This window comes from Magnolia sinica, chromosome 18 (assembly GCF_029962835.1).
Source record: "Magnolia sinica isolate HGM2019 chromosome 18, MsV1, whole genome shotgun sequence".
NCBI classification, from domain to species: Eukaryota; Viridiplantae; Streptophyta; class Magnoliopsida; order Magnoliales; family Magnoliaceae; genus Magnolia; species Magnolia sinica.
This window is the reverse complement of record NC_080590.1, coordinates 29,712,269-29,730,452: the sequence shown is the minus strand read 5'-3', so window position 1 is coordinate 29,730,452 and position 18,184 is coordinate 29,712,269. Positions and strand designations below refer to the sequence as shown.

Below are 18,184 nucleotides of genomic sequence, written 5' to 3'. Positions count from 1 at the left end.
CCTTAAGGGCAAGGTTTTCACTATACTAGTCCTATGGGAGAGTGTTTCTAACCTCTAGGGCTCATTATGGGGTGTACATTTTTATATACACCATAGGACAGTTAGCCCTAATGATGATTTATGTATGGATATGATTGACCTGCCATTTAGATACACCGATTGAGGGGTATGATCAGAAGTCTGTTCTACGGTCACCGATGGTCGATCAGGGCCGTGACTATACGGATATGTGTGGGGAAATATCTTTAGTTGGTACCCTGACTTTGGCCATGAATCGATGGTTCGAAAGTTACAACTTCATGAAAGAAGAAAGTGGCTAGTTTCACTTAAGTTCCAGATTTTCATCTAAGGTATTCGCATAACTCAAGCACTCGCCTTGCGAATCCAAGTTGAGTGATTCGAGATGTAACCTTGGCTCGATGTCTCGCAATGGACGTCAAGCCCACAAAGAAGAACGTCTTTCTATAGTCTTAAGTTTAATGACCCACTAATGAGCTATCTAGAGCTTATTTGGATAATCAAGACATTTCTGGAATGAATTAGGTATCAAGATTTCTTGTGCGCAATTATTAGGACTTGAATTAGCTAAGTTTATAATGTGCTCTATTCGCAACTAGCGAAAATGACGATTCATTCATAATCACCCTAAACCGTTAGTTCGTATGCTAAATGAGTGGCTGGGTTGATTTGGTTTGCTAATTAAGATTCGACCCCTAGCTTTTTCAGCTTTAGGTAAGTATTTATTTAGTAACGGTTGTCTCGATTAGTCAACGATAGGTTGGTTAAATTTGGACCCTAAATGAACAAATCACAAGGCTAGATTTGAGGTTTACGTGATCAGACAAATTTATTAGCTTCTTACGGCTGATTAATTGGGTTTGTGTGGTTCTTTACTAGTACCACCCATGTATAAACTAACATTGAGTGTTAATGGTCAGTAAGTGATAATAGAAGTTAATTATATTAAATTTTTTTAAGGGTTTTTGAAAATCCAAAAAGTGAAAATTCAAGACCTTACGCATATTTATAAAATTTCTTGATCCTAGAAATTCTTTAGAGATTATAAAACAATGAACGTTTGTTTGTTAGTTTGTTTTTTGTTTTGTTTTGTTTTGTTTTGTTTTGTTTTGTTTTTTTTTTTTTTTTGTTTTTTGTTTTTGGTTTTTTTTCATATTTTAAAGATTGCTTTGGAATCATAGATGAAATACACATCTTACTGTGTGTCACATTGAAAAAGAAAAATCCCTCGTGTAATAATACATACATTTTCGAAAATGTTTTGACAACATGCACTTTTGATTACAATTTTTTTACGTCCACATTAGTTGAAAAGCATTTGCTTTAGATTCATGTGTACTAGCATATGTAGTCACGTCGCATCTACCTAATGGTAAGTACTACTTAATTGATATGAATTTTCTTTACAATTTCAGGTTTATGGTACCCTCTCTTACACTTATAATCTTGACATTCATTAACATTTAAAGAAATTTAAGTAACACTGTATTCCAAGGTCAAGAAAGATTTTTTAATCTTCATCATTCGTTGTTACAAAAATGCTATTAAGTGAGTATTGGGAGTTTTGAAATCACGATTCTTTTTATTAGAGGTGATTTTTTAGGCATTTATTGATAAGAGATTCCTTATATATAGTAGAAGAATGGGAGAAAACAGTAAGCCTTGTATTCTTGATTTCTCATGTTTTAATGCAAGAGAAAGCTCTATTTTACTGCCACATGGACATATGCATATTATTGAACTATGTAAATCTTAGTGCCTCGTCCTTTGTTATTCTTTTTTGCTTTTTGGGTTTTGGTTTGGACATTGACATAGGCATATTATTAATCAACTTAATATTTATTTTTAGAGATTTTTAACACAAAATGCCTCCATGATTCAGATTTACCCAATAGTGCCTCCATGAACCCATATTTCCCATGAGTGCATTTTTAAAGGACAAAACACAATATTTCTCTTGGTTTTTTTTTTTTTCTCTCTACAAAGGGGAGAATCCAAAATTGTTGAGCCCACATGGTATGTGTCTGACATCCAACTTATCCACATGGTATATTTCTCTTGAGCTTTTTACTGATTTATATGAGAGAGTGATTTGAGTAGTTTTTTATGATGAAATGAATAATCAAAGCTCTGTTTATATAGACTAGGGAAGCTGGACATCTTGGTCCAGGGTCATAACTCCAGATGACCGATTCTTATTGTTGGTGAGAAATTAGCTGTTATTTGGCAATTTCTGACCATTTTTTATGTGGAAAAACTAACTGCATGCTAGCTCTTTAGACTCAGTGGCTAGTCGTGCAGTTTCTGCATGATCCGGTTTATTACTGCATGAGCAGTTACACTAAGCCTCTTAAATGACTAGTTTTAGCTCCTATATGAAGGGGACATGTCTCTATCAAACCTCTTACCCACAACACTCCAGCCACCTACAATACGATACTCACATACGAAGTGCGAAGTGCACCACTAGTGCCTCTATAGCCACACAATCTCACATGCCCATGGCCCCACACCAAGCCCGTGCGTGTTCGAGTGCGAAGTCTCGATACTCCATGGATTCATCAAGCAAATAATAAGGTAGTCAACACCCTACTTAGAAAATTTTCTTCTCTCCTTTTTGATATGGGACAATTCCTAAAACAAAAAAATTCAGTTTTTATTTTTTATTTTTTATTTTTACAAACCTCTTATATATATATATATTTATATATAATTTTTTTATTGAAAATAATTTTTAATCAAAACATTTTTCATAATAGTGATTGGCCTAATTTTTAATTCGCATGATCACCATGGTGGGGTGCATATATATGTTGGATGATTTGGATGTCATACATATACCACATGGGCCCCACAAGTATCGACTTTAAATAATTTTTAAAGAAAAACTTTGGTAAGGGCATTTTTATAATTTCATTCCTCACAAATCACCTCCCTCTAAGGCATTAATTAGTAAAACATTGATTCCTTGAGAATTTTTGCAATAAAAATTCCTTTTATTGGTTTAAAAATGGCTTTAAGAAAAAATAATATTAATACCAAAATTAAGAATATAAAAGAAAACTAATTAGAAGTTTGACTAACAAGCAGATGTATAAATTATCACGGAATCGCCCCCACAAACGAGTGAGATCAAGAGGACCTCATGGTCTATTGATCCAACAGCATGTGACCACCACTTATCTAAGGACCGAATACCTATCAGTTGCGCTGCATGTTTCCCTTGAAAACGCCACATAGTTTCAAGGGCACAACTCCTGCAAACAAAGGTTGTATCTTAAGCCAACCAATAACCGGTTCTCTTGATAAATATTTATCCTAATGATGCTCGCCTCGAAGATAGCGGAGGAGAGATTGAAGCGCCGTTTGGCTACGAATCACTAGCAGGAGGATTTCTCACCAACTTGTTTTCTCTGATTCTTCACTCGTATTGTTTTTATGTATTGGATCCTGTCATGACTTTACCTTTTACAGAGATTGGGATATTTTTCATCATTGCCGAAGAAGAAATGTTCATCTTTAGAAATGTTCCTCTTTTCAACCGTTTCCAACGGTCTTGATACGTTACTAAATGCATTCAAACACCGAAATCTGTCTTTTATATACAAGGATTGATAAACCCACAACCGGCTGTAATATCTTGACGTACAACCCATTTTTTCAGGCATTTCCACCTTGAAAATATTTATATAAAAAAATGGACCATCCAAATTGCTCCACAAGTCTTAAAGAATATCACGATGCGAAACCAACAACAAAGTAAGTTCCAAGACAAGATCTTTGATAATAAAAGACTTCATTACCTTATTTTGCTAATGTAATAATCTATAAACATACATATATGTATCCTACACATGCGCCCATCTCCACATGCAATACAGAAACATAACAGCCTAGCTAGAGTGCGGGACATCTGATCGGTGCAGCATCTGGTCCCCACCATGGAGATGACCATAGGCAAAACAAGGACATTCATCAGGCCAGCCTAATGTATGTTGAATGTGGACCATTAACAAGTTTTTCAGGACCATCCATTGTTTTCATAAAAGGGTGACCCACCCAACAAATGGACTGTCCTGATTTTTATGTCCCACCAACATGTCCCACTTACTGGCTAGATTACACATTCCTTATGCAATAGCAAATTAACCTCTCTATTGAAATTCGACTATAACTTATTTTATTAAAACAATCATCTATAAATAAGAGTGTTAAAGCCACATTCCTGGCAGGGTTTTGTGGAGATGGATCTAGCCAAGGAAGGGTCTATCTCAAAGCAAGCTAGATGGGCCATTCTTGCAGCAGTAAGACTGCTGCTTGGGCTCGTTTTTCTTGGGGTCTTGTTGGTTTGGATTCTGAGGCCCACTAATCTGTGGACGGAGAAGTGGGTGGTCAAGATAAGCACACGTGTCGATTTGACCACATATTTCGGATCACAAGGTTGGGATTTTTTCTTATATGGGTCCCACTATTTACACCCACACATTTTTTATTGATAGCCCATTTTTCCTACTATTAACAATGCAACAGTAGAAAGTTGCACTAGTTGTTATTACCGAAATAAGAGAAAAAGGAGTATCTATCAAACAAGATGGGTGTAAATGTCCATTTCTAATTCATTCACTTACCATTTCTTTTGATATTTCAGGCACAAACCTTCTGATATTCACATTTCCAGTTCTATTCATTGCTGTCTTGGGATGTGTGTATCTTCATTTGGGAGATAATGGTGGTGAATATAAGGGAAGGTGAGTAGGATCTTCATTTCATGTTCTTGGGACCGTCCATACAGTAGGATCTATCAGGCATGGATCATCTTTCAAAATTCACATCTAGCAGACAATTTTACCCGTTGATTTCCTTCACTTTCCCACTCTCAATGTTGACCGTTTAGCATATTTGTTTTTGACCGTTGCTTTTGTAGGCTATAAGTATCACCAATAATAATAATAATAATAAAACTGATAACCTACAGTAAATTTCATGCCACTCGCACAGGAAATCAGTACCATGGAAAAGATAATGATCATCTTTCTCGAAAGCAAGGCAGATCCGCTCACTGAATGGACCACACCTGTATGTTGAGTTAGACTGTTGGTCATCCATTAATAATTTCAACTGCATGGCCTACCTGATGAGCGGACCAGCCTGATTTTTGTCCAGGTGATCTTCATAGTGGGGTCTACTGTCGCCATGGTCCTGATCGATGTCCTACACAAGTAGCATGTTGGCATGAGAGAGCACGATTTCTTAGTGTGACTATGAGCGGAGAGCCTCTTTCCTCGTTCTTGGTGGCATCTATGGATAACCTTGCCTTGATGTGATAAGTTCCCGATACGGACATCTATGAGGCAAGAGATAGTAAAGTATGGGAACTTGAGTTGATGTTACCCAGGTAACACTTTGGTGTTACCCGTGTGGGCGACCTTGATGATTTTTTGTATATTCGTGCCATCCATCCACTTTTTAAGCTAATTTTAAGTGATGATCTTAAAACTTAATTAGATCCAAATCTCAGGTGGTCCACATCACTGGAAATAGTGATGATTGACCATTGAGAACTTGTGGAACACCAAAGTTTTGAATCAAGCTAATATTTGTATTTTCCCTTCATCCAGGTTTGTGTGATTTAATTATGAATGAGTTGGATAGACAATAAACATCACGGTGGGTCCTAAGAAGGTTTCATCCGTGGGCATCATTGTCTCACTGCTTTCTACGATATGGTCCACTTGAGATTTGAATCTTCTTAAGTTTTGGTAGGACCTCTAAAACAAGCTGGAAAAATGGATGGACAGTGTGGATATACAACACAAACGTCAAGGTGGGCCCCACACTAACATGCTACCCAGGTAACACTTAATCTGCTCCCCATTCGAGACATTTAAGCCAGTGGTGGCCCTGGTGGTAGACTCTCGGGAGTTTCAACACCCGGTAAAGGGTTTGAGTATCCATAGCTGGTGATATCCTACGGCATGAGTGTGTGGGGGTGTGTGTGTAAAAAAAAAAAGGCCAGTGGTGGCCCCACCATGGACTTGATCTGGCTCAAAATGGAGCCATTATTATTATTATTATTGCCAAAAATGTAGGAGCACATCACTCATGACTACGTTGACATGAATAAAATGATGCAAAGTCATTCGAGTTGTCTCGACAAAAAAGAAAAAGAAATAAAAAAAGCCTTACCTATCATATCATTCCAGGGGTACAGAAACTACAAAAAAATTACAATAAAATAATTCAGGACAAAAGCTAAAAAAAATTACAATAAAACAATTCAGATAAATGGCATGCTTTAAAAACAATCTTGTACCCAGATGCATCAATAGAATAGGTTGAGCTGGACTGTTGGCAATCATTTTAAAACTATATTGTTTTCCTATCTCCTTCTATTTTATTTTATTATTTAAAAAATATTGGAGCACACCATCTCTAATTTTGTTAAATAAAAAAGGACTTTATAAGCAATTAGGTGGATAACATAGAAAGAAATGAGCCTCACATATCATATAAGGAAGCCTCATTAAAAAAAAATAAATTCTAACACAGCTCAAGAAGTTCTTGCTCAACAACAACTATGCAAAACAAAAGAATCCATGGGCCTAGAGTCGATGCCAAGACTCAGATCTGCACCAGCTCAACAATGGCCCACAAAACTCTCAGACAACCATAGGTCCAACACTAACAGGCTCCCAAACCATAGGTCTAAGCAACACTAACAGGCTCCCAAGACCTATAAATATTAGAGGGGAATACATTAGGGAACAGAGGAATACCTGGGATTCCAGTAACTTCTCAAATCTTCTGAGAAGAGGGCCACCAACACAAAGAAGTCTGTAACAATCCACCACATCCACCAGCCCTGGCCTGGGCCAGGCCATCCAAACTGTGGCACCTATCTGAGGAATGTAAGAACTCTATTTAGTGGGCCTCACTGATCAACGGTCTGGATTGTTATACAGTTGGACTGGATGATTGAGTAGACCAGTGGGCCCCACTTCAGGTGATGCGCTGCGCAGTCTATCTGCGCAGCTCTGCGTACTAGGGCTGGAATGCTATAGCTGTCTTACGCAGACAGCAGTTTGAGTTGAACTAGGATGCTACAACGTGGAGCATGGGAGAGAGAGTTGTGATGGGTTTCAAACTCCCTCTCCACAGACTCTATAAAAGAGAGCTGGGTCCCCAATCCTACACCAACAGCAGAAATTCGAGTCCCATCTACTGATTTGCAGAAAGGGTGTGAAGGAGAGGAAGATCCTAAGCTCTACAGGTTTTCTGGTATTCTTATCCGGCTTCCATGGCGGCGTCTCAGCTAGGTAAGCTATCCGACCCCTGATCGCCATGTCCCATGCACAGACAGATCCGTGGGCCTATTCCGCATATAGATTAAATCCCACAAGGAATGGCTCAGATATCCAACACAGATCGAGGTTGGCATGTGTGCTTTAGCTAGGGAGTGGATTAGGTGCAGCCCAGCCTCATTCAAGACAGTGCGGCCCTTACCGTTGGACCCACCTTGATGTATGTATTCTATATCCACACCATCCATCTGTTTTGCAAGATCATTTAAGTGAATGAGCCAAAATATGAAGAACATCTAATTCTCTGGTGGACCATACTATAGGAAACAGTGTTGATCAAACGCCCAACCATTAAAAACTTCCTAGGTCCCACAGTATTGTTTCTGTAATGTTTATTTTCCATCCAACCTGTTGATAAGGTCATGTATACTGGATGAAAAGAAAAAAAATAAATATCAGCTTGATCTAAAACTTTCGTAGTCCATTATGGTCAATCACTACTTTTTCCTATGGTATGGTCCACCCGTGAATTAGATCTGCTGTGTTTTTGGGCTCATGCTCTAAAATAACCTGAAAAAAATGGATGGACGGTGTGCATGTAGAATGCATGCATCAAGGTGGGTATTCTCTCTCTATCTTGTAATTTCTGCTTTCACAGTGATACCTGTCACTTTATGTTATGGTTTTTTGGGCTTGATTGAGCGATTGGAATACTTTGCTTGATTCTTCTGTGTTCTGCATCCCCCAACGGCCCCATGGAAAGGGCTGCACCGTCTTGGCTGAGGCTGGGCCGCACCTAATCCACTCCCCTTTGGCTAAATTATATTAAGAAACGATCCACCGCAAAACATCTATAGCAGAAGTTCACTATCAGTGACCGTTACCACTGTTATCAAGAACCGGTGGCCAACAGAAGATGGGCACTACTTGATCCCGCCATACAATGAAAGTGAAAGTAACTGGAGCCCACTTCTCATGGTAAAACTGGGATGGCCTTCGCCCACATTGGACTTCTGCTACGGGCATTTCATGCCAGATCATCCCATTCCACGTGGATAATAGATCCACTCAATCTTTTGTTAGAGTACTGTACTATATAAGTGGGGGGATAATTACCCGTATTAGTTTCTACCGGGAGAAATTTTGAATATGCGTTTGGATGGTAAGCAACTCATGAGCTTATATTGGTTGCTACATCTATAGCAGTTAAAAGTATATCTGGTGAACAATGTACTTATAAACCGAAAAGTAAAAAAATAGGTTTGGTTTCCAACATTGTCAGTATCTATCCCTCAATTCTGATTGGTCCCCTCATGAACTTATATTGGGTGCTACATATATAGAGTCAACCTTTGGTGTGGACCGTTCATTGTGTGGGCCCACCTTTGGTAGGGGCTGTCCATCATATGGGCCCACCTTGGATGTGGGCTATTCATCATTAAGGGATAACCTTTAATGTGCACCGTCCATTCCATTATGTAGTGCCCACCTTTGATGTGGGCCATCCGTCAGGTGGGGCTCACCTTGATGTGGATCATCCATCACGTGGGGCCCACAATTATTACTTGCCCATCATGTGGAGCCCACATTTGATGTGGACTCTCCATCATGTGGGTGCCACCTTCGATGTGGGTTTCCCATCATTCGGGGCTCACCTTGGATGTGGGCCATCCATCATTAGAAGCTGATCTTTGAAGTGGATCGTCCATCATGTGGGGCTACCTTGATGTGGGATGTGGGCTATTTATCATTAGGGGCCAACCTTTGATGTGGACCATCCATTATGTGGGGCTACATTAATATGAGTGATCCATCATGCGGGGGCCACCTTTGATGTGGACCATCCATCGTGTGGGCCCCACTTTCGATCTCGGCAATCCATCATGTGGGGCCTCCTTTTATATGAAGAGAGAGAGAGGTGAAAAGTTAAAAAGTTAAAAAGCTAAAAAAAAATAAAAAAATACGTGGATAAGCAACTTTAAGCACATAGTTATCTTTACAGTCATGTTTACCGAACTAACTAAAGCATAAAAATAGTAACTTATTGACTTAATCGGAATATGCCTTAGCAAGACATTTTAAATAAAGGTAGGGATATTTTAAGAATGAAAAATGTAGCCACCCTTGCAAATAGGCCAAAGTTAACTTTTCCCAGGGGATCTTCGTACTTTAAATCCTTCCTGCAAGTAGCCCACATCAACTCTCCCTTTTGCGTAAAGCCCACATGAAAGTGTGTGAGAGTGTGAGACAGAGTCGATGCAGCCCACCTTGATAGTTGTGATATTCACTTTGCAAATCTGTTGCATTAGCTCAAGTTAAGACATCAGCTCAAAAATATGTGAGAAATAGTGAGAATGGGTCGTCCATCATTCCCTTAATCTCCTTTTCTTTTATCTCTCTATCCTGTCTTTGCTCCACACATCACACTTGCCATACTCCTAGTTTTTATTAATGCTTACATGACTTTCAGTTACAGCAATGGTAAAAACCGTGGTTTGAGCTCATGGACGAAGCCTGTGCTTGTGAAAGGCCCACTTGGTATAGTGTCAGCAGTGGAGCTGGCCTTTCTCTTCATGTTCGTTGCACTCCTGATCTGGTCCTTGTCCACGACCTGCCTGACCATCCGATTTTCTGACATCCACAAGGCCATTGTTCTTCATCATCATGGCCACGATAACGATAAAGTGTACGATCCTCTTTCCACCCTTCTCAATCTATACTCGAAGAGGTCAACGTGCAACAGACATGCCTACGCAGCACATGTGAGTGAGATCCGGGCCATTCATCACGTCGGACAACCATGAACATGGACAATTCTCATGTGAGAAGTGTTAAAGTCCCTTGATATACATTGATACACCATTCTCTAATAGTTTAAGCTTTTAGATCAAGTGGTTGTTTGACATGATATCAAAGCGGAGTGTCTTATGTTTAAATCCCGGGAGCTGGTATGGACCATTTACATGTGTGGCACATTGGCATGACTTTCGGCCTCTATATTTCTTATATATGTATGTTTCTTCTGTCATGGGTTGGTTTTTACAGGTGGGAAAGTAAGCTGAGTAGTGCAGGTTTTTACTTTGGATTCATCGGGAACATCTGTTGGGTCTTTCTCTTCTTCCCGGTCACTCGGGCATCCTCCATCTTGCAACTGGTGGGCCTCACTTCAGAGGCTAGCATCAAGTATCATATATGGCTTGGGCATATGTCCATGGTCCTCTTCACAGCACATGGCCTGTGTTACACTCTCTACTGGGTAGTGACCAATGACTTGGGTGAGGTACGTAAATGTAAGAGAGGAAAGGAACTGATCATCTAGTGGGCCTCAGCATATATAGCTCAATGATGGTTAAAAAGTTGCATCCAATGATCATAACCATCCGATTGGTGACCGGTTTATTTGAACTGTCCATTTCATGGTCCCAACCTGATATAGTTAGGACCAATTCCATTGGGGTAGCTTTTCTGCACATCACTGATGGAGAACACTAGGTAGATGTTCCAGATCATCCCACTGGGTACTACATCTATGGTGGTTGCTAGTAAAGGTGCAAGCCCAACCCAACCTCAGGAGAAGTTCCCTGAGGCCTGACCTAATCTTAGACCCAACCGAAGCTACCTACGCAAGCCCAGGCCGGATTATTTGAATATACTTAACCTAATGCGATTCAGGACGAGTAGGGTCAATGCCAGCAGCTAGTAAAGACGGTAATGGTGGAAATGCAACTTTGTTACTCTAGTCAGCTCCACATAGTATAGAGTCCATGACATGGAAGGATCCAATCATCAAACCACTAAGCATGTGGACGTAGTTCTGTTTTATCATGAACTCTATTTTCCATTCCAACCCTGAACCTTATTTTCTATGCATAGACGGTTTTGATCATACACCCTACATAACATACAGTCCATTATATTGACAGTTCCAAACATGAGCCTCATTTTACTTGCAGGCTATGATTTTATGCTTGTATCATGTTAGTCATGACTTATTTGTATATGTACTAGATATAAGGTTAGGTTTGGATATGATTGGGTTCTGGGTTAATAATTTAAGATGAACCCAACTAGTAGGTCATGTTTGGAACCTGTACAAATATTATCTAATTGTTGTGCAGCTACATGTATACATTCGATGCTAATAACATAAAATTATAAAAGTTAAGATTCAAAAAAAGAAAAAAAGAAAAAGAAAAAAGAGGTCAAACGAAAAGCAATAGATGAGCTATGGAGATTTACGTGGTTTGGTAATATACTTATGTAGATGGACAACAATATAAAACTTTCTTATTAACTAAAATAAAATAAATCAAAATTACAAAACGTATGTCTTAATTCATATTCTTTCACTGCACAAAATTTCTCACCTAAAAAATTCTTAAAAATACCATAATACTCTACATATGTTTTCCTTACATAGAAAACACCACAAGAGAGAGAAAGACCCTTAGAAAATTCTAGAAGATGTCATAATATTCCTCTATACATGTTTTGCTTATATAGAAAACACCATAAGAGAGCTTTGGCCAAAACTTAGGAAAACTATGATTTACCATATAGAAGAGTAGAGAGAGAGAGAGAGAGAGAGAGAGAGAGAGAGAGAGAGAGAGAGAGAGAGAGAGAGAGAGAGAGAGAGAGAGAGAGAGAGTGGTGACATCTCCTAACTAGAGACTCACCGTTTCCACTGCCTCAATTCCCTAGCTTCCCAATTTTATCCTGTGTGGACCAACGATCATCAACCCTATTTTCAATGCATGGACAGTTTCAACCCTATTTTCAATCATGGATAGCTTCCCAATTTTATCCTAGACATGAATCCTAGAATCCTATTTTTCATGTAGGACATCATGATCATTTTATGTTTATATCATGTTAGTCATAGTTCATATATGTGTGTACTGCAAAGAAGGTGGGCTGTGTGTACTGCAAACAAGGTGGGGTTCAAGTATGATCGAGTTGCTTAAGGCCAGCTAGCCCAACCTAACCTGGGTCGAGTCAAGAATTTTCGACCTGAGCCAACCTAATCTCAACCCAACCCAGCCCAACTCGGCCAGCAGGGTTTTGGTGAGCGGAGCTCAAGTTGCACGTGGGACACTTTGAGGGAGTCATCATGAAGCGGCACCATTTCATGATCTAGATTGCTCACTGGTGGATGATCTGTGTAATCTGTACAGGAATCACTCCAACGGGAAAATTCTAGGTTCCCAATTTTCTCCAACATCGACCGTTTGTCATTTCATATTGACTCTCAATTTGAGGATAACCAGACATGCGAGTAGGATACCGTGATTGATCTGATATTAGCACAGCTCTTATTCGTTATATATAGGGCCCACCAAATGAAATATCCAGATCATCCATCAATATTCTAGCCATTTGAACCCATCATCGATGAGCCACACAGATGGACATCATCATCCAATATTAATAATCCAAATCTTGAAACCAAAGCTGAAATTTCCATGTTTCACTGTTATGCTGCAGCTTCTAAAATGGGACAAGGTTGGAGTATCAAATGTGGCCGGAGAGCTAGCGCTACTCCTCGGCATTGCAATGTGGGCCGGGGCCTTCCCTCGCATCCGCCGTCGAATGTTCGAGCTGTTTTTCTACAGCCATCAGCTGTACATCCTCTTTGTACTATTTTACATCTTACACATCGGACTTGAATATTTTTACCTCATTCTTCCTGGTTTTTACCTCTTCTTGATCGACCGATACCTACGGTTCTTACAATCACGAAAGATGATCGGATTGGTTTCTGCACGCCTTTTACCCTGCGAAACCATTGAGCTTAACTTCTCCAAAAGCCCAGGTACAGCTAGGATTGTCAAAAATTATGGTTAACTTATAGATGTGTTTGGATGCATGCACTTTCCAATTATGAATTGAATTGAGCTAACTGTATTTTATGGCCAGACGAAATTAAGTGAAAATTCATTATGAGATCTCAGATGTGTTTTGACAGAATGCTGTACCCTGCCTCGTTTCCACCATTGGATTGCACAGGCGTCAGACGGGCCATTCATCAGGTAGTGTGAAATGTGACCATGCCCTAGACCAAAAAATAAGATTAGTCTGCTGATTAGGCAGATAATGCGTTTGAGAAAAATTGGTGCTTCGAAAAAATCCAATGGTCCAAATTCAAGGTACACATGTGGCCCATATCAATTTTACGTGTGCCATCTGATGGTGTGAATGAGGCCCACCAAATAGATTGCAGTTACATTCCTTTAAACTCCATCTTGATAATGACCAAATTATAAATAGTCTAGTCCCTAATTATGAAGATCATGTCTGCGTTTGGACATTGGACTGAATCGAATTGCAATAACTCATTACAGTTGAATCCAATAAAGAGAAAACGACCAAAGTGTTGCAAGCCACATTTCATTCAAATTGCAATTTGTATTGTTTGAGTCCAAATTACAATTGGAGTAGCATCCACTGTGGTCATTCCCTCAATGATGAATTGGGTGAATTGCTATTCAGTTCAATTGATCAGTATCCAGATGCGGCCTAGGAAACTAATATCAATATGGTTTTTTCAGCTCAATCAAACTAATTATAGTAATTCAATTCTATGGCGCGTCCGTGTTCAGCTCAATCAAACTAATTATCACAATTCAATTCTATGTCGCGTCCAAACATGGCCTCAATGTAAATAATGGTCACACATCGAATCTCATTTTTGTAGGGCTGACGTATAATCCGACAAGCATGGTGTTCATCAACGTGCCGAGCATTTCATCTCTACAATGGCATCCTTTCACTGTGAGCTCCAATTCCAACTTGGAGCCTGATAGGCTGAGTGTGATCATCAAGAAAGAAGGAGATTGGTCCCAAAAGCTATGTCAAATGCTGTCGTCACCGGTCCCAATGGACCGTTTGGATGTTTCCATTGAAGGGCCTTATGGACCAGCTTCAGTTCATTTCCTAAGGTTTACTCTCTTTGTAACATTAGATGGTAATTACCAAAGGTTTAGAGCTTTTTGAGGCCCACCTATGATGCATGTGTGGAATCAAAACTATGCATCTAAAGAATCATCCCGATTCAAAACTGAGGCGGGACACACCACAGGAACAATTAATGTATGATCATGCCTAAAACTTGTTGTGGCCCACCTGAGTTTTTGAATGGTCTGAATTTTTTGGTGGACCCCACATTCGGTTTGGAAGTTTCCATTGTGGGCGTTCACATATCTCAATGTGCTCCCATTGTGGTCCACATGAGTTATGGATCATGAGGCGGTGCATCCAATGGTCGCTTTGGATGCACTCAGACCATGTGGGTTCCACACAGCTCGAATCTACAATCTGCCAACGTATGTGATGATTCTCCAGAGTAGAGTTATTTGGAAAAAATAGACTTTCCATGTGTGGAACACCTGACAATCAGGCACAGAACATAGGCAGTGTGGTCTAGAAGAAGAACGGACTGGATCACACACGTGGAAATTTGGCATGTGTGGAATCGGATGGCTATCCTTGCGAGTAGCCATTGCAGGACTCTTCATCCATCCCTTTTGACATAGATTCATAAAATAAGTGCAGGTATGATAGACTAGTCCTGGTGAGTGGTGGCAGCGGCATCACTCCCTTCATCTCCATCATCAAAGAGTTCATCTTCATGGGCCCTACACTAACATCCACACCTCCAACCATAGTCCTCATCAGTGCCTTCAAAACCTCTACAGATCTCACCATGCTGGATCTCCTCCTCCCGATCGCTGGGCCCACCTGTGACACATCCCACATCCAACTCCAAATCGAGGCCTTCATTACCCAAGAGAAGGACCCTACCATAGACAACAACAAGAACCAGCTCCAGACCATCTGGTTCAAGCCCAGCCCATCAGACATGCCGATCAAATCGATTATGGGCCCCAACAGCTGGCTCTGGCTAGGCGCCGTAATCTCCACTTCATTCATCATGTTCCTCATACTATTAGGCATTACCACACGTTACTACATATATCCAATCGACCACAATACCAACAATGTCTACTCAGATTCAGCGCGGGCACTTCTAAGCATGTCGTTAGCGTGCGTTTGTATAATCGCAGCGGCTAGCGGAGCAGTATTATGGAACAAGAAGCAAGATGCTAAGGAAGTGAACCAAATCCAGAATATGGACGTTGGGACATCGACGTCATTGCCTAGCTCATGGTTCTACAGCATGGATAGAGAGCTGGAGAGTCTTCCACACCAGTCCCTTGTACAAGCTACCAAAGTGCACTTTGGTGCAAGGCCCAATCTTAAAAGTAAGCTATCATTGGTCTTCATCATGGTGTTGGGAATTATCCAGTATGGGACAACCATATTGAAAGATGGGTCAGTGATGGAAAGTGGGTCCACTGCTACAAGTGTTTGTGATTAGTGGGGCATGATATAATTAAGGTGTCACAAAGAAAGCCTACTATGGGTTGAATTTTATGAATTACATCAAATTAAGTTAGACACTGATGGGAAGTGGGCCCACTTTCATTGGACATTTGGGTGTGGTTTTGATCAAGCAGTCCCACCTTCCAATCACCATCTGATCTTGATTGGACCATATTAAGATTCACCCCACAGGTGTTTCATCTCTCAAAATTATTACACCATTTCTACCTGGTTCACCATGCTCAAGTCCTTGCAGAATATGTGCATGGGTTGTGGGTGGGGCCCACTGTGATGTGTGTATGGCATTCAACCTGTCCAGTAGGGTGACCCACCATAAAAGTTGGACGCTCATGATTCAACTATCACATGGACCTTGCAACACTTCTTAAAAGTCAGAAGGGGTTTTTATGCTAGGAGGGTTTTTTTGAACTCAAGTTACATCACCCATTTTTTAAACTCTTCCTGACATGAATTTGGAAGTTTTTGATCTGTGGTCCATTATTTTCTATGGTATGGCCTTGGGACTCATATAATGCCATACACAAGACAGTGAGCCCCACACAAGCAACACTGAGAAACCTTATTCTACAGGTACTTAAGGACTTGCAAAGGAACAGCATTGCCTGTTGGGGCCCTCCTTGAATTGCTTATCTAAAAGATAAAAAAAAAAAAATCATTTTAATAATTAGCTGATCTTAACCATCCAATTGGTGGCACTCAACTGAGCGGTCAGAACAACAATAATCAATATTCATATTTATTGTAACTATCTGATTGCAAGCTATTGTTGTGATGGTTAAGATTGTTTAGTGTCAGATTGCCATGGTGGGCCATAAGAATCACAGTTCAGATCAATGATCAGACCGTCCACATACCCAATACAAGTGACTAGCACGATATTGGTGCAAATGAGTTGTACCCGGTCATTTCCATTTCCTATATTCTCCTTGCCTCAATGGGTGTGGTCCATCTCTGCAGATATGCTATTGGAGTCGAAAGGATCGAGCGTTGGAGTTATGGTGTCTGGGCCCACAGAGATGCGCCATGAGGTTGCAGCTATTTGCTCATCTGGTGTGGGAAACCATCTACATTTCGAGGCTATTAGCTTTAACTGGTGAAATAGAGTAAGAGAGTTATGGTGAATGCTGGTGCATGGAAGTGAATGTCTAGCACCATTGGGAATGTTAATAAGGGGGTGTTTGCTACGGTTGTTAGCAACGTGTATTAATAAATTGATGAATGTGGTACAAACATGTATCTAAGCATCGGTTTCTGGTTTTGGGATCCATATAAAGAAGTTTGCACGTCTGTTGCGCAATAAGACATGTTGGGGCTCTACCCGTTGGATCTGGGGCTTTTTTAATGATAAACCAATTATCATTGTTTTCTTTTTTTCTTTTTTAAACTTCTTCTTTCTGGTTGGGAGTGTGGGCTTACCTTAGCCTAGAGAGTGGGTGCTTCCTTTCCCATATTTAGGATACGGGCTTTCTACCTATCTTGGGATGTGGGCTTTTCGCTACTTTTCTTCTTTCTCTTTTCTTATGCCTTAGATGGTTGGCCCTCTTGTACTTTTGCCTTGTATGCCTTTTTTAAAGAAATAAGAGTGTGTTCCTTGCCTTTTGAAAAAAAGAAAAAGAAAAAAAAAGATAAACCATTTATCCTTAATGGTGTAGGGAAGCGCGGAAGGTGAGCCCTCAAGATTTGACGGTCTACACGAGTTTTGGAACCCTCACAAAGCAAAAGATTGACTCTCCAACGGCCCGCTTATCTACTATTGGAGCAGATGGATCTTTCACACCTTTGATCCTATGGTATAAGTGGCCTCGGATCACGATCTATGGATTAGATCGTCCCAAGGACAAGCTAAAATGGACAAACTCTAGTGTACACTATCTCTCTCCGTATACTCTTAGTATTTCTGATGATTCAATGCGAGAAAAAGCACATCCCTTTTTATAGGAAAGGAAGGAGAGATCGGATGAGATAGGATGAAACCATATCATCCGGTTAAATCCCTATCTCCTATCATATTTCAAATTCAAAGTTGAATTTGAAATCTCAACCGAATGAAAAAGGCCGGAAGAAGCCTAAACATGTGGGACCCCCCCACTAGTGATTGCTCACCAGTGGGCCCCACTGGCCTATGTCCAACATCTCCCACTCAATTACATTGTGGAATAGGCACAAAAATTTGTCCATTTAACTTGCCTAACAACAATCAAAGACCAAATATTGCGATCCAAAGAATCAGAGGCGTGGGACCAGCTGGATCATCGTAATCTTTTCACAGGTGCTTAAGTACTAAGTGACCACCTAACTAGTATTCAATAACCCAAGCTTTGCAATGCCTGTCCTAGTCTGCATGACCACACCGGATGAGTTGACTCCCGACCTAGAGTACTCGGCTAACATACGCACTTATCCAACTTATCGAGTTATTCTGAAAACTTGATTTTTCACAAACTTCGATTAAAACAAATTTA

The 18,184-nt window shown here is 40.2% G+C and overlaps 1 protein-coding gene across 1 annotated transcript; it reads left to right on the top strand.

Annotated features, from left to right (window-relative positions):
* Positions 1-4,262: 4,262 nt before the first annotated feature.
* LOC131232330 (ferric reduction oxidase 2-like) lies at positions 4,263-16,819 on the top strand. The gene is made up of 8 exons (XM_058228565.1): positions 4,263-4,458; positions 4,667-4,766; positions 9,790-10,005; positions 10,365-10,599; positions 12,804-13,131; positions 14,014-14,257; positions 14,871-15,580; positions 16,680-16,819. The coding sequence occupies exons 1-8, from the start codon at positions 4,263-4,265 to the stop codon at positions 16,817-16,819; spliced, it is 2,169 nt and encodes a 722-aa protein (XP_058084548.1).
* Positions 16,820-18,184: the final 1,365 nt, after the last annotated feature.

Bases quoted from the DNA above. Each gene is read 5' to 3' on its own strand.
- LOC131232330 (XM_058228565.1), top strand. From the start codon at position 4,263: ATGGATCTAGCCAAGGAAGGGTCTATCTCAAAGCAAGCTAGATGGGCC. The intron at 4,459-4,666 runs GTTGGGATTTTT...TTGATATTTCAG, and splicing joins CACATATTTCGGATCACAAG to GCACAAACCTTCTGATATTC. The intron at 10,600-12,803 runs GTACGTAAATGT...GTTATGCTGCAG, and splicing joins TGACCAATGACTTGGGTGAG to CTTCTAAAATGGGACAAGGT.